The sequence below is a fragment of the Frieseomelitta varia genome, unplaced genomic scaffold (assembly GCF_011392965.1).
Source record: "Frieseomelitta varia isolate USP_RPSP 00005682 unplaced genomic scaffold, Fvar_1.2 scaffold_778, whole genome shotgun sequence".
Taxonomy (NCBI): Eukaryota; Metazoa; Arthropoda; class Insecta; order Hymenoptera; family Apidae; genus Frieseomelitta; species Frieseomelitta varia.
In genome coordinates this window covers 396,670-411,617 of record NW_025110565.1, presented here as the reverse complement: position 1 = coordinate 411,617, position 14,948 = coordinate 396,670, and the positions used below count along the sequence as shown (strand labels likewise).

The 14,948-nt window shown below is 40.0% G+C and overlaps 4 protein-coding genes across 11 annotated transcripts; 1 reads left to right on the top strand and 3 right to left on the bottom strand.

Moving 5' to 3' along the window:
- Window positions 1-503: 503 nt before the first annotated feature.
- Window positions 504-4,239, bottom strand: LOC122535830 (probable serine/threonine-protein kinase irlA). Of its 5 annotated transcripts, none has more exons than XM_043667673.1 (5): window positions 3,285-4,239; window positions 2,769-2,879; window positions 2,344-2,574; window positions 1,984-2,244; window positions 504-1,724 (listed from the first exon to the last, which is right to left on the bottom strand). In XM_043667673.1, exons 1-5 carry the CDS (start codon window positions 3,513-3,515, stop codon window positions 540-542), a joined length of 2,019 nt encoding a protein of 672 aa, XP_043523608.1. In that variant the 5' UTR covers window positions 3,516-4,239; the 3' UTR covers window positions 504-539. The 5 variants fall into 5 exon arrangements, with proteins under 5 accessions (XP_043523608.1, XP_043523610.1, XP_043523611.1 ...); XM_043667675.1 differs by having other exon boundaries at window positions 3,417-4,238; XM_043667676.1 differs by having other exon boundaries at window positions 3,785-4,009.
- Window positions 4,240-5,605: 1,366 nt separating this feature from the next.
- Window positions 5,606-8,699, bottom strand: LOC122535836. The gene is made up of 4 exons (XM_043667691.1): window positions 8,374-8,699; window positions 7,561-8,228; window positions 5,797-6,159; window positions 5,606-5,697 (listed from the first exon to the last, which is right to left on the bottom strand). The coding sequence occupies exons 1-3, from the start codon at window positions 8,488-8,490 to the stop codon at window positions 5,889-5,891; spliced, it is 1,056 nt and encodes a 351-aa protein (XP_043523626.1). The 5' UTR covers window positions 8,491-8,699; the 3' UTR covers window positions 5,606-5,697; window positions 5,797-5,888.
- Window positions 8,700-8,848: 149 nt separating this feature from the next.
- LOC122535833 lies at window positions 8,849-12,501 on the bottom strand. Of its 3 annotated transcripts, XM_043667686.1 has the most exons (3): window positions 12,423-12,501; window positions 12,102-12,329; window positions 8,849-10,153 (listed from the first exon to the last, which is right to left on the bottom strand). In XM_043667686.1, exon 3 carries the CDS (start codon window positions 10,101-10,103, stop codon window positions 8,988-8,990), a length of 1,116 nt encoding a protein of 371 aa, XP_043523621.1. In that variant the 5' UTR covers window positions 10,104-10,153; window positions 12,102-12,329; window positions 12,423-12,501; the 3' UTR covers window positions 8,849-8,987. The 3 variants fall into 3 exon arrangements, with proteins under 3 accessions (XP_043523621.1, XP_043523620.1, XP_043523619.1); XM_043667685.1 differs by lacking the exons at window positions 12,102-12,329; window positions 12,423-12,501 and adding an exon at window positions 11,271-11,346 and having other exon boundaries at window positions 8,849-11,201; XM_043667684.1 differs by lacking the exons at window positions 12,102-12,329; window positions 12,423-12,501 and adding an exon at window positions 11,122-11,261 and having other exon boundaries at window positions 8,849-10,645.
- On the top strand, window positions 10,775-14,331 carry LOC122535837. Of its 2 annotated transcripts, XM_043667692.1 has the most exons (7): window positions 10,775-10,843; window positions 11,255-11,396; window positions 11,699-11,866; window positions 12,450-12,576; window positions 12,647-12,836; window positions 13,647-13,776; window positions 13,863-14,331. In XM_043667692.1, exons 1-7 carry the CDS (start codon window positions 10,835-10,837, stop codon window positions 14,111-14,113), a joined length of 1,017 nt encoding a protein of 338 aa, XP_043523627.1. In that variant the 5' UTR covers window positions 10,775-10,834; the 3' UTR covers window positions 14,114-14,331. The 2 variants fall into 2 exon arrangements, 1 of the variants encoding a protein (XP_043523627.1); XR_006308277.1 differs by lacking the exons at window positions 10,775-10,843; window positions 11,255-11,396; window positions 11,699-11,866; window positions 12,450-12,576 and having other exon boundaries at window positions 12,588-12,836; window positions 13,647-13,773.
- Window positions 14,332-14,948: the final 617 nt, after the last annotated feature.

The window sequence follows — 14,948 nt, the reverse complement described above, 5'->3', positions numbered from 1 at the left end:
TTGAATTCAAATCAACTAAACTATTAATATTTACGAAGCTCCTAAGTTGTACGGAATTGTAGAATAATTGCAACATCGAAACAGTACGCTTTAATAATTTATTCTTTTTATGATAACGATAATATTATTATTAACGTTTGTCACAGTTTAGAACTGTTTTCAACTGATCATATAATCAACTATCGATAAAAATTTAAAAAAGATTTAAAAAGCGCCGTGAACATCGATGATATCCTTTATCATATTGTTCGGAAATGTCGTTGGTCAAACGATAAATTTAGTCGATAAACCAAATCCAATAACCAATCGAATGTGTTTCCGAAAAAGTTTCCAAAAAACAGTGGTCCATTCCGCTATCGTTCGGCGAGAATACAATTACTAATTGTCATGATACAAAGCTGAATACAAAGGTTTAAATGCGGAACAAGTTTGACGTACGATAAACACGTCGCCTCGTCGCCCAGAACTTGATACAATAATTATTATACGAGTATTTCTTTTCCTTTTATTAGAATACAGTTTTCAATGAAACGGGTGATTTACAGACGCGTCACTTCGGAATTATTTAGTGCCCTTAATTTCCCATCCGAATGGCTGGATCGTCGATGTCGAACCTGAGCGTGCGTATTGATAATATATCCACCCTCTTCCTGCCGATTGTGCTTTTCTACCTGAATCACCGGCATGCATCGCGGAGCTGGCCCATCGAGACACTCACAGCTTAGACTGGCATCCAGCTCGCCCTGATACTGTGGCGGTATTAACAAACTCTCGGTAGACTTGGTTGGCTGGAAGTGTCTGTTGGAGTTACCCGAATACGTAGTGCCGCTGCTCGTTCTCCTTTGAACAGTTCCAGTAGGCGTTTTCGCGCGTCCGTGCGCACTTTTTCCAGGCCTCTCGGCGCTGTGCGTTTTTATAGTAGCTGTATCCAAGTAACCGTATCCGAAACCGTAGCCACCGAACGCCTTGGTAGTCAGATTGTCCCAAGACTTTGGCTTAGCATACTGAAGGCACGGTGGTGGTCGTTGATGTACGCTTGGATCCCAGTAGAGGGTATCCGTACTTAGGCTCGTCGAACAGGAGGCTACGCTTTCAGCTGCGGTCGAGATATCGCTACTGGTAACAGAATGCAGACTATGTCCCGATGTACGCGAACAGTTATGCGCACCGTGTTGCTGTTGCTGCGATTGTTGCGACTGCTCTCGCTGCGCATGATGATGTTGTACTTGTTGCTGCTGCTGCTGCTGCTGCTGCTGCTGCTGCTGTTGTTGTTGCTGTTGCGAATGATGATTTTGTTCGTTTCTTGCTCTCCTTTGTTTTTCTCGGCGTCTACGACTGGGTACGCAATTTGGGTCGCAACATGGACTGGCTAAGTCATACGCGTCCAAACTACCACTATCCGATTGTTCCCTACGACGACTGGCGCTCGAGATGCAGGCAACGCAAAGGCTATTCTGGGGCGGTGGATGCAGAGGAAGCGAGTCTCCGCTAGCGTTGGACTGTTGTTGCTGTTGTTGTTGACACGATTTGTGCGATTTCGATTTGGCTGGTGTGCTATTCATCCCGTTTGCCTGGTGATAGCTATGCCGCGACGAAACAGTCACTCCTGATTCGCTCGACATCTTTGAGAGAAAATGGTGATGATCGCTTCGCGAACGCGGCGGTCCTACTGTTACTAAGCAAGCAGTGTTCCGAGGAACTAAACATGGTCGTCCATCTGGAAACTATAAAAAATGAAAAGTGTTTTGTATATTTTCTATATATTCTACTTTAAATATTCTAAAATGTTTCGTGTATTTCTCTTCTATTCTTGTCACAGGAATTAACCCTGTTGTTTTAATATCATTTCGTATTTGGAATACTGTAATGTTTACTATTATGAAAATAAAAGATTTTTTTTTTTAAGAAAAAGTAAAGAATACAGAGTTAAATCAATTTAAAATGTAACAGGTGAAGGAGATTTGATGTTTTTATATAGGATACCACGTTATAAAGTAACAGATGTTCCGTAGATGTAGCAGGCCGACAGCATTGAATGGTGGAAGAATTGAAACTTGATGACGGCGATGGTTGATTGGGGTTACTCGTAATCATACTGTTAGGCGTTCTCTTGCGTGCTGGCAGTGAATGGGTTTTCCATCGACCCATGAGAATAGACCGTTCTCTCTCGCAGAGTCTCTCTAATTCGCCGAGGCGTGATTGAAGAGCACGTTGTAATTCGATGTAGCGCATATGTAATTCCACCTGGAGAACAATGGCGAATATTACGTTTGAGTTTAAGGAAAGAAAAAAAAAAAAAACTGAAATTCATTTTGTCATTCAATTACAAGCTAAAGAGTCTACCTTTCTCACGCAGTCTTCAAAGGACACAACCATTCGCATCCTGGTATCACAGTTCTTTATAAAATTGACCAATGTTTTGTGATCCGCTCTGTCCATTTCGTGGCCATTTATCGAAAGTATCACGTCACCTTCCCGCATTCCTGCTTTGAACGCTGGCCCATCGTATTCCACATAGTCGACGTACGTGACCATCTCGATTTCCTGTTCCCTCTTGTAATGTATCCCATAACTCTGTGCAATTTCACGTGAACTGATTACAATCGATTAATAAGTTCTCGTTGAACTTTAAACAAGGGGGATAGATAATATTTGTAAAGGCAGTCACAGGGTATGATAATGGTACGATCATGGATAAGAGGAACGAAAAGATCTTCGACATTTTACGTGGCTCGAATAAAGTACAAGTAGACAAACGGATACGTTACCTGTAACGTAAAACCGTATGTACCATTTTTCTTCTCAACGATGATGGTACGACGACGTCTATCCTCATCCGCCCTCGTTACTCGATCTGACTTTGATCTCTCCAGCACAGCCTACAAAATAGTACAACATCGTGGTAAACTTGCGATAAGCGCGAAACAAAGGCGCTTCTATTGTCATTCTCTAACACTGCACATATTTCAACTAACGAAAACACACGTTCTCATAAACTAAACGAACGTTTACTAAACCTCTAGAGAATCTACATCCTAAACGTAGCGTCGCAACGAAAACAACGTAACCCAACAAACATAACGATGCATTTTTGCAAAGTACTCGCGCGGCGATTGGGAGATGAGAAATAAAAATCAATAGACACATCTACATAAGAAACATAAAGGAGAAGAAAAATGAGAGACAACAACCACAACAACAACAATTAACAACAACCACCACAACAACAACAACAACAATAACAAAAAAAATAATTAAGAATCAGATAATAAGATTCAACACACGTTGTGCAACCCACAGAATTTCCTTGACCACGAAAAACAACTCGAAATGGGCAACAAGAAACTGCTTGAGGAAGGCTGTTTCAGCAAATAAAAATCATTCTTTCGATACACGAGTCGATGTAATAACATTACACATTCCACGACACCACTCCATTCCTCCTCGTCGCTGTTCTCAACGCCGGCACGGTGTTGTTGCCCGGCCACCTCGGTATTCTGCGGCGAGTTGTTCATGATCCTTCGAGATACACGCAACAGACGAAAAAAATCAAAAAGACCGACCGAATTATATCTGCACAAAGAAATAGTATTCTCTGTACAGATTGTTGGATCACCACCTGGATGGGGAGATCCTGCGTGCGTGTGACCGTGGTCGAGAGAAGTGATCAAAAAAATACGTGATATTAGGGCGTAAGTAGTACGCGCGCGCTTTCGTGCTCTCTAATACTTCACTTTCGAACTGGCGCTTCACTTTCACGTATTCTCTCTCGCATTGTGCTTACATTTCGACAGGCGACGCGCCAGCCAGCCAACCAGCCAGGCCGCGAGGTTAACGTGCGTTTAGGCGCGATTATATATGCTCTTTTATTGTTATCTTCCTTCCCGGCTGGTTGCCGGTTCTCAATGCGCCTGCCCGACAATATCGGCTTACAACCCCGTCCGCTGTTCGGTGGCAAGCACTGAGGGTGGCGGAGGAAAGAGAGAGAAGCACGCGCAGTCTCATCCTCGTGGTCCCTCCTCTCTCATGTTCACCCCCTACCTTCCCCTTCTTTCCGTCACCTTTTATCATCCACCTTCCCTCTCTTCTTGTCCCTTACCGCGAACATGTGGAACAGGAATAACTTCTCGCGTGCAACGTCCTTGCAGTTTGCATACCGTTTGTTCCCTCCGGGGTTGATGTCAATGAACACGTCGCTCTCGACAAATCCGCACAGCTGGAAAAATTTTTCATGTTCCTTTCAATTGAAATTTTTAACTTTAAAAAATGCTTCGTTGATACAAGCAACGTTTATATCACGATACGAGAGTAAAGTGACAATTAAATAACTAAATGATACTTGTGAGAATTGGCATGCCTGGCTGAATCCAAATTCTACTTTTTAACCTATCTAACAGATTATAAGAAATTGCAGACTGGCAAAAGCGAGTAGGTTTCATTTCAGTGGACGTTCTTTTTATTTCTTCGCTATTTCCATTCTGGTACTTCTTTGAACGACGAGAATAACGTGTCGCGACCCTCCCATCCTTGCTGTGGTCTTTGATGTATTTTTACAAATGTCTCAGCAAACAGAGAAATACGCTTTCACGTAGCGAAGATGGGTGCCCAGGAAACGCAGAGTGGGAGAAGTTCGCCCAGAAGAATCACCCACTGTTGAACATTTTCACTGACTGCTTCTTCTTCTTCTTTTCCGGGCCGCTTTTTTTGTCGACTTTTTGCTTCACGATCTTATCCGCTGAGGTAATAATCGGAGCGTAATCTTGTTTTTGTATTTCCAGCGGTGGTAGAGGCGGAGGCTTCGGCTTCGGAACTGGAACGTGTCTGCAGAAATGAATTGCTCGTTTCATTAAATCATTACCTCGATATTATTCAACAAACACACTTGATAAACATGTGTATCTCTTGGAGAGATCGATCCTGAGTTACGTTAATCCAGATATTCGACTGTGTTCTGGGTTTCAAGCATAGACCTTTGCCTACGCAACACTCGGCGTTATTACGTTCCTCTTGAGCCGCCAACTTTTTTTGCCAACATTCCTCCCATTTACGCAAACGTTCCTTTTCTTCGGTTTCGCGTTTCGCTTTCTCTGCTTGCTCCTTCTGTTTCCTTTCCTCAGATCGATCGAACTTTTTCTTTTTCCTTCGCTTTTTCTCTCCAGCTTGCTCCACTGTCTTTATACTCTCCACATTCTTGATGTCTATCTTCACCCTACGTGGCTCGTTAATTGCTTCTTCCGGGTGTTTTAATTGCGGGAAACATTCCTCTGTGATAACCGATGATATCATCTTTCTCGTGACGTTATTCAAATTAAAAATAACGTGCACAAATATCGCTTCCCATTGTAAAGCTATTAGTATGCTTTCCGTTAGAACCTTGAGCAATATGTCATGTGGAGAGATCGACTGAAAATTGAGAAAACAATAAAGCCACTGGAAAAGGAAGAATAATAAAAAAGAAACGAGTAGTTTAATTCCCAAGTGTTTTTTTTTTTTTTTTTTTTTTTTTTTTCACTACCGAGGAGAAGGTGAGGATGTTCAGATCCGGATTGTGTGCTTTATTTCCTGTTATGCTTATCATGTTTACGGGAAATTTTGTTCCATGTGTGGTTGAGTTAGGAAATGTGGATGATTTCCCCAAGGTTATGTGTGGAAACAAAAGCGCTATTAAGAGGCAATTTCACTTTTATCTGTCATTCGCTTAAAAAGAAAAAAAACACGTATTCAGCACTTTTGATCTTCTCAAACAATAGTCGTTAATAACCACTTATAGGCATTTTATACGATATGAATACTCACACAAATAAAATAAAATTATCGTTACTGCTTGGCACATCATTCTCTTTACATTCTCTCTTACATCACTCTCCAGAAAAAGGAAATTTCCCTTTTTATTTCTTTTTACCACAGTTGCAACTGAAATCTTTCACGGGGCATCCACATTTTTTCACGGTTTCCTTGCCAAGCAAATCGCTAAATGGTTTGAATCCTGTCGTTAAGCAACAAGGTGGACAAGGATCCGGCTCTGCACACGGGCTGCACTTCCCTTCTGCTGTTTGTTGACGAAGAGAGGCGCGAAAACTAGAGATTGGCTCAGAACAGCAACATGGAGAAGCTGTTTGATCTTTTCGTCGTACTTTCGATGAACATGGGCATTGTTTCCTGGTAGAAATGGACAGAGAATCTCGTGATATGTATCAGAAAGCGATTAATAAAATGTTTGTAACAGTTAAACAGAAGCTTCAATATTAAAATTACAAGAAAAAAAAAGAAAATATATGAAAAGATGTAAATGTAGAAATTTATTATTATTACGAATGTCACTGGAATTTATAGCACGTTTGAAACAGCGTACTGCCAATATTGATTTTTAATTAATTTATTCAAATTACCAGCAAGTTCGTTCAAACGCTTGTTTTTTTTAATATTGAAGATAAAGTAATGGTACTGGAACAAAAACAGAATGTATTCGAGTGTAACTAAAGTGTAGGCAAATCAATCTAGTTAAATTGCTCTCGCTTTCGAACGCGCCTGGTTTCGAACAAACGAATCTCTCTCTCTCTCTCTCTCTCTCTCTCTCTCTCTCTTCTCTGATTTTCGTTTATCCTTCACTTTTAATCACGAGTAATTAATATGCTTGTATTCTAGAAAAAAATCTGACTAAAAAATTGAGAGATCGCAGAATATCAAGAAATGTAAGAAAAAAGAAATGATGAAGAACAGAAAACTGAAATACACGTGTAAAATGTGAAATTCTGGAAATACTGAAATGTAAGAGCTAGAATGTTGAAATAAGAAGAAAGGGACCATGCACAAGTGAACAAGCTAGTTGCGTACCCGTTTGACTTCCAGTTAAATTTAATTAAATTTAACTGTACTATCCAGAAAAATTGAGAGATTGCGAAATATCAAGAAATGTAAGAAAAAAGAAATGATGAAGAACAGAAAACTGAAATGTGAAATTCTGAAAATACTGAAATGTAAGAGCTAGAATGCTGGAATAAGAAAGGGACCATGCACAAGTGAACAAGTTAGTTGTGTACCCATTTGACTTCCAGTTAAATTTAATTAAATTTAACTGTACTATCCAGAAAAATGGAGAGAATAATTGCAGAATATCAAGAAATGTAAGAAAAAAGAAATGATGAAGAACAGAAAACTGAAATACACGTGTAAAATGTGAAATTCTGGAAATACTGCAAATGTAAGAGCTAGAATGCTGAAATAAGAAAGGGACCATGCACAAGTGAACAAGCTAGTTGCGTACCCGTTTGACTTCCAGTTAAATTTAATTAAATTTAACTGTACTATCCAGAAAAATTGGGAGATTACAGAATATCAAGAAATGAAGAACAGAAAACTGAAATACACGTGTAAAATGTGAAACTCTGGAAATACTGAAATGTAAGAGCTAGAATGCTGAAATAAGAAAGGGACCATGTACAAGTGAACAAAGCCAGTTGTGCCCCCATTTGACTTCCAGTTGAGTTTAATTAAATTCAACTGTACTATCCGTGAAAGATGGAAAATGAAAAAAAAAAAGAAAAGAAGAAAAACGAGTACCCAGAAGATGGTTGGCGGGAGGCGCAGCACGGCCGTGGCCCGTAATCAGGTTGTTTAGGTAACGGTGGGCACGAAGACGTCTGAACGATCGGCGTGGCACAACAGGTTCTTCCTGCAGACTCTCCGCTACCATCGACACACTTCTTCGTACAGGTACACTTCAATGGAGCCGGCGTGTAACATTCGGAGGGTATCATTTTACACTGGAAGACAGGACTGTCGTTCGTCCCTTTAAAAAGATACGGTTTTCTATTGTGCGGTATTTGAAACTGGGTAATGATCTTCTTGCCGAAGCAGGAAGCACGTATGTAAACTGTGACGGATCCAACGCATTGCCCGGTCGCTGTGGCGATCTTGAACGTGTCCTTGATCGTTTGACAAGGATTCGGTACTTTGAACACCTGTTGGCTCAGCACCGCGTTTATTATCGCCTTCGCTTCGATCTGATGACAGCCAACAAGCATCACGTCCGGCAGCACTGCCGGTGGCAGTTTCTTGTAGACGGACAGTTTTATGGGGAATGTGGTTAAAGGCCTCTGAAGAACGATCGATGGCAACGCGAATAAACAGGATTTCCCTTTCTTGAACACCTGCGTGTCGCCTTCCGAACAGCCGCAACTATCTGTCAGGGCTTCTTGGCAAATGTCGATTGACGGCAGGTTCAGAATCTGTAGATTCACACGGAAAACACGATTGCTTTGAGTTAAAGGAACAGAATCGTTTTTCATAATTGATGTCCGGAAGTGTAGGAGCAACATAAGAGATACGTGGGACGGTTCACTCATGGGAGTTTAACGTGATTTTCGAGATTACTTGGAACGAGACGCAAGTACAAGCAGGCAGCACTTCATCCTGCATGGCCCTTATCACTGGAATTTTAACCTTATCGACCAGAAATTCGATCAGGAATAGTTCTTGTTCATCCGCCATTTCTTTTTTTCTTTTTTTTTTTTTTTTTCTTTTGAGCGCGATATAATGTTATCAAGTTTCAAGTGCACTTCCCATGAATTTAGTTTCTTGATCGTCGGAGTATCACGTAAAAATTTATCTGTTAACCTTCGATTTTGATGTTGCCATCGATGTCGCACGGTTTTCGAAATTTCGACGTTGAAGATCTATCCAGAGGGCGCTTCGCGATACAACACGCGAATTAAATTGCTCGCCCATTTCACGACCTATCTTACTCGTATCATTTAGTTCAGCAGATCGTGAGAAATGAAAAAACACTCTGCAAAAACACTCTATCGTGTAAATAAACGTTCAGTCAAGTCCAATGAGAAAATCGCAATTTAATGATAAAAAAGAATGAGTTTAATAACAACTTGCATAAACAGAATACAAAATACAACGATAAAATCAATGTGCAACTCTGGTGTCAATTCAAACGAATTTCTAAAAGGAAAAAAATGTATCCAATCCACCCAACTTCACTTCTTCTTCTTCTTCTTCTTCTTCGCCTTCTTCTTGCTCTTCTTCTCGTCCGTCTGCATTTCCCTGGTCTCGCATCTGATAGGAGGTCCTTTCTCGGGCCCTTTAGGTGTTTTCATCTCCAGCTGTATGTCAGACTTCTCTCCAGCTCCGACGAGCCCCTTTTTTCCGATTCGAAGGACAAACACGTCATGATCGGGATCGGTAACCGGCTCGGTTTCACACTCAGGCGCCACGGTAACGGTGGGCTTCTTGTCCTGGCCAGTATCCAGGATCCCGGACATTTTCAGAACCACCATCTTTCCGCACGGTTGCACCGGCCCACGGCTAGATTGTATCAGACCAGCATTCTGCACGTCGGAACAAGTATCCGGTTTTGATCGCAACGTCGTCGCCGGTGTCGTCGCTCCACCGATCTGTCTGCGGCTTACGTTCGGTTTCAACGTGGCACCAACTGTCTGTCCGCACGGTGTGCAGGGATGCTCTTCCTTAATGCAAACGCGACAAGGAGGTCCGCCCTTCAGCAGTTCCTCCATCGAGTCTCTGCAAATGTTCGCGACTTGAGAGTCGACGATGCGACATTTGTACGTTGGCGTTGATTTATCACAGATTCCGCTGCCGCCTTTGAAGATGTAAGACGAGACGGTTCTTTCCGGCGGTGCGTCGAACTCCGTGACGATAGTTTGCCCGAATGCGGAAATTCTGACGAACATGCACACACCGCCGATTGTACTCTCGTTGTAAATCAACGGAACTTCCCCCTCGAAGACTTTCGGCGGCGGGGCCATTTTGTGCCAGCATTGCAGCATTTCCTTTCGCAAGGCAGCGAAATGTTTCGAGAGATCCAGCTCTCCTTTGCCTACTAACACATCCGGCTTCACACCCTCTGGCATTTTCTTCTGCACGCACAGTCTGACGAACAAGTCCAAGAGTTTGTTCAGCACGGTGTATTGATCTATGGCGAACATCACAGAGCGACCAGAGAAGAAATATTCGACGTCATCTGCAACCCCTGCTTGAGGTTGAAACAACGGGTCCACCGGGGTTATCTCGATGCCATCTTTCCCCGCGAAGTTGAGGAACTCCACGGATATCGTAGTCGGGACGAAGAACATTTGATTGAGTTTCGCCAGACGTTCGCTGGTTACGTGATGAATAAAGAATTCTAATAAGAAAAGGTACTGTTCTTTAGAGTCTGGAGGGACGATGTCGCGAGCTCCGAACTCTGGCACATCAATCGTTTCCGGTTTACTTTTGCCACTCTCTTTCGAAGACTTTTCTTTCGTACAGTAATCACGAGCCACAGGTCTCGCAGACATTCTAAACAAATCTTGAAAGAAGATGAATTGACGAAGCTCACTTGGGATTTTTATTGATTGAAATTAGACGAGTTTACACGCCAATTTTTTTTTTTTTTTTTTTTTAAAGAATTGGTGTTATTAGGTTACGGGAATTCCAATGAAGCTTGCCACGAAGATTAGTACGTAATGGTTTCAGGCATACAAGGCATACAACCTTGAGGAACTGGTTTCGATTACTGGCTCGTAATTCATCGGAACTTTCGATCGAGACGCGATTTGGCGCCAAGACGATCAGCTTGAAACCGAGAAGCGGAACCGCATTCCCTTCATGGAGTTCTGATCAGCAATGTTGTCGTCTTAATGAAATAAGATTATCGCACGGTTATCTCACGCAAACGAACCGCAATTCCCGTGGAATCTCAGTGAATCATCGATTCGATGAGTTTAACCGAATCTAAAATGAATCGGCGAATCTTACAGAAGTAAATTTTACGCGAGAGTTTAAATTTTCCTTCATCTTTTCCTGAAAACTCTTATACGAGAAAATGTTCATGGTACGAACAAAGAACTATTTAACTAATAGTTAACTAATAGTTAACTAACTAGTATGAACAAGGAACTATTTAACTAATAGTTAACTAATAATTGACGGTCCGAAAGTCATAGTGATGCGAGTCGAAATATTGAAAAATTTAAATTCTGTCTGAACTTTCAGAAATATCTCCTACATTTGTAACTCTCTATTCTCTGTTACAGTTCTTTTCCATAAGTTGAAAAATAAAGTAATTAATGTGCAATTTATGCAAACTGGTAGTTTAAAGGCACAACTTACACCACTATGATTCTTGACACCTCGTGTGAATGTTATAAGAGGAGAACGGGATAGGGACATTCCAGTATCATGTTCCTCCCCTGTAATTTCCATACGATTATGATACAATTACTTTTATGGTACAATGATCTAGTTTCCAGAGCCACCACCTGCCGATCATTACATAACTGACGTTTCGCCAACATTTCTATCCGATGGAATATTTTATCATGGAGAACCGGCTTCCTGCCATAAATGCGTGGCTAAACAGCTCAGGCCAATCAAAAGGACAGTGTGTGAGTTTATCGGCTCGAATATCTTATTCAAACACGATAACATTTCCAACGCGCGACACCTAAATTCGAAGAATAAGTTATCTCGATTCGCGTTATGTCAATTTCAATCGAAAAAAAAATATGACAAGAGTCGTTTTCTGTTGCAATTCCTTTGATTGAAAGCGCGTTGCAATGACGAGCGTTATGATATGTTTATCCCTTCATCGTTTAATCGATCCCCCTCGGCTTCAGTGCCATTGAAAGCGATGTCACGATCGAGTTAAGGCGATTGAATTAGGCGAACGTGCGTGTAATTGTTGCAGCGGACCCTCTAGCGCCTATGAAGGAACTGGATTCGAACACTTTGAACCGATGGCTCGAGAAAGAGAAAGAAATGTACGTGGACTGTCCGACAAAGGACGACGGAGTCGTTTTCCAAACTCTCAGTAACATGCCAAAATGGAAATCCGAGTATCAACAGAAACAAAAATGTTCGTGCCGATTGATGTTAGAAATACCGTACGATTTTTTTTTATCTTAATTATTGATCTCTTCGCTATTCGTTGTATTTTTTATAATAAGAAGAAAATTCTCATTAATACGAACAATATGTTCACACAACCAATAAAAGTGGGATTTTGAGTTTAATCCACGACACACAGTTGATCCTCCAAGTTGTCTGGAATATTAATTGTTTCCCATTTAAAGTAATAGATCGACACATACCAGTCTTGGCAATTTCGGCCAATCGAATCGTCCACCGGACGAATAATTGAACGTCGAGAAGCAATCAATGACCGAGCGAATCCTTTAATTAATTCGTTAATGAGTCACGAGTGATTTGTAACCCAATTTCAGCGAGTCGTCGTTAGAAAAATCAGTCCGATTGTTCATCACCGATTCGTATTACCAGCGATAATAAGTTGTGCCATGTCCGCTCCGCTTTAGTCCTAACTGCAATTTAAACAAACGTTTAGAATTATCTAACATCTCTACTATACTCTTGTTGAATTTACTGACTGATGTTAAATTAATAATTTGCTAAACTTTTACTAAAATATCGTCAAACTGTAGCTGTGTTCTCGATGTTCCCGCGATCGAGACAGTACGAATTGTGGCACGTTCGTGAAAGACGACTGAAAGATCTTGAGAAACAGAAAGCACCTGTCGTACCACGCGTAGAAAAAGAAGAAAGGCTCGAGTAAGTCTTCTTGTTGCTTGCACTAAAAAAAAAAAAAAGAGTTGAAAGAATAAAACAGTATCCGTAATAGGACGGATGACGAGCCGTGTGGTCTATTAAAACCACCATTTTGGTGGAGAGACAAGTCCAGAAAACCGAGTGAGCTTCCAGTTGGAAATATAAATGACTACGTGTACGAGAAGTTGAAGTTCAATCATGAAGAGAAGCTCGATATCGATCATTCGAGTAACTACATACCAGACGTAATTCGTCGAACGCAGGTATTATCCAAAGTCTTCTCTATTCGAAGTGAATTTCTCTTGCGAAACTTCCAAATATTAGAATTTTTTAATTTTCAAATTTCCTGTGGCAGCTCTTAACTGTTTGATAACGGTCTCGAAACCAGTACTAGGAAAAATAAAATAATTTGTCCGTGTCAGCGTGAGAACAGCAAATGCGTGGAATTAAATATCCGGGATACCGTACCACGTCGCTAAAATCGTCGGATGAACTTCATTCGTTTTACGACGATAAAAAAAAAAGACGTGTCTTTATCTCGAGGTAACGCGAAATAGATCAAGGTCAACAATTTCCATTGTTAAAGCGAACGTTTGTTACCTCGGTTGTGCAATCATCGTCCTTTCAGTAAAATAAAAAAACACACTGACATTGATTTCTAAACTATACAAGATTATTAAAAATTAAATTGATCGGTATTATTTTACGATAAAACAATTCAATTTCGATGACATTGCCTGTGTCTAAAGAACACCTGTAACATTACAAAATCACTGTACGAAACAGCTTTGGAGTGTATTCACAGTGAAAAGTTTGGATTTTCAAAACATTACGTGAATAGCAGCTGCGTAGTGTTTGCCCGTCTATTCACATCATAACGTTATGCACTATGTGCACTAGGTATCACATGCATTTTTCATACAATATTGTATCAAGGCTGCGTGTTAGAAAATATATGTACGTAACAGACAAATATACGTAAAATGCAAATACTGCGTTGTTAGCAACACAGTTGTTAGCACCTTTCTCAACATCCTCGACTGATGCACATAAAAGATGAATTTTTTGAATAGAATCCAGAAGACACGAGTATAAAAGACGCTCTCGATCATGCAAATACTTTTGAAGTCGTTCAAAAAAGGAACGAAACTTTGCCAGTTGAATCACTTGTCGATGCAAATGTTTGCCATTCTAGAAAACGTAAGTCAGAATCTTTTACGACTGTCTACTGATTTTTTAAAATAATATTCTTCTCCCTTTAATTGCAAATGATTTTCAAATTTATATAGCGCCAGCAATGGATTGTTGTAAATTGGAGGATGTCGAAGCTGATGACGACAGACGATGGCAGCCCCTTCACGAATATTTTGAATTTCCGAAAACGAAATCTGAAAGAGAACACATGCTACGAGAATTAACCAGGCCTTTTTTACACGACATGCATACGTGGTATACAAAGAACAAGCCAACAAAGTTGATCATCCCTCTTAAACATTCTGGAAAACGACCAATGCCCGAGTGGCGCTTCTCTCATTTGTAAATTGATTTAAATTAATAAAACTATATCGATGAAAATTCTTGAAAACTCTTAATCCAAGCTAAGTACATGACGTTTACATGGAAAATAAACGAATCACTGTAGAATGATCTTACACAATATAATCGATTGATACAGTAAATCAATAATAATGTTACGAAACGCGTTGCACAATTATGTCACAATTTTAAGTTATAAACATCGATAGTTAACAGCAAGAAAAAACTTAAAATATCCTATATACCATCTCATAATTTTAAAAAATTGAAATTTTTACCATTTCCCTTGTTTGTTTTCATTTGTTGATATTTTAATTAATTTAAAATATTTCACCGTTATTTCGTAATAATGTGCACAATATAACTTCGTATAAAAGATGAAAAACGGGAAGCTTCAAATATTTCGACAGTATTGAAAAACGAAAAAATATGAGATATTGTAATTAAGGTGAGCAATATATCGTTAAACAATTATGAAAGTGATTTACTAACGTATATATAGCAAATATAAATACATTTAATTCTCAGAATTAACGTAATAATGTGTACTATTAAATTACACCATGAACGGCCATGATACAGTTATTATATTTCTATTTTGCACGATGTTTGCAAATTCCATAAGCAACTAGCTCATCCTGACTGCGTTGTTACGTTATCTCTGGATGTTGTTCAAAGATTCCTAAGATTTACTCATTTTTAAATTCAATTTTTTTTCTTTAAAAAATTATGAAAGAAAATTAATAAATGGAAAACAAGAATCTTACAAAAATAAATTTTTTAAGATGGCATGAACAAAATTGATCGATAAGTCGTAACGTTTCTCGTATATTGCAATT

Bases quoted from the DNA above. Each gene is read 5' to 3' on its own strand.
- LOC122535830 (XM_043667673.1), bottom strand. From the start codon at position 3,515: ATGAACAACTCGCCGCAGAATACCGAGGTGGCCGGGCAACAACACCGT. The intron at 2,575-2,768 runs GTAACGTATCCG...GAAATTGCACAG, and splicing joins CATACGGTTTTACGTTACAG to AGTTATGGGATACATTACAA. The intron at 1,725-1,983 runs GTATCCTATATA...CATTTTTTATAG, and splicing joins ATCTGTTACTTTATAACGTG to TTTCCAGATGGACGACCATG.
- LOC122535836 (XM_043667691.1), bottom strand. From the start codon at position 8,490: ATGGCGGATGAACAAGAACTATTCCTGATCGAATTTCTGGTCGATAAG. The intron at 8,229-8,373 runs GTAATCTCGAAA...GTGAATCTACAG, and splicing joins GTACTTGCGTCTCGTTCCAA to ATTCTGAACCTGCCGTCAAT. The intron at 6,160-7,560 runs GTACTCGTTTTT...CATTTCTACCAG, and splicing joins TCCCGCCAACCATCTTCTGG to GAAACAATGCCCATGTTCAT.
- LOC122535833 (XM_043667685.1), bottom strand. From the start codon at position 10,307: ATGTCTGCGAGACCTGTGGCTCGTGATTACTGTACGAAAGAAAAGTCT.
- LOC122535837 (XM_043667692.1), top strand. The intron at 11,867-12,449 runs GTTCGTGCCGAT...GTCAAACTGTAG, and splicing joins GTATCAACAGAAACAAAAAT to CTGTGTTCTCGATGTTCCCG. The intron at 12,577-12,646 runs GTAAGTCTTCTT...TATCCGTAATAG, and splicing joins GAAAAAGAAGAAAGGCTCGA to GACGGATGACGAGCCGTGTG.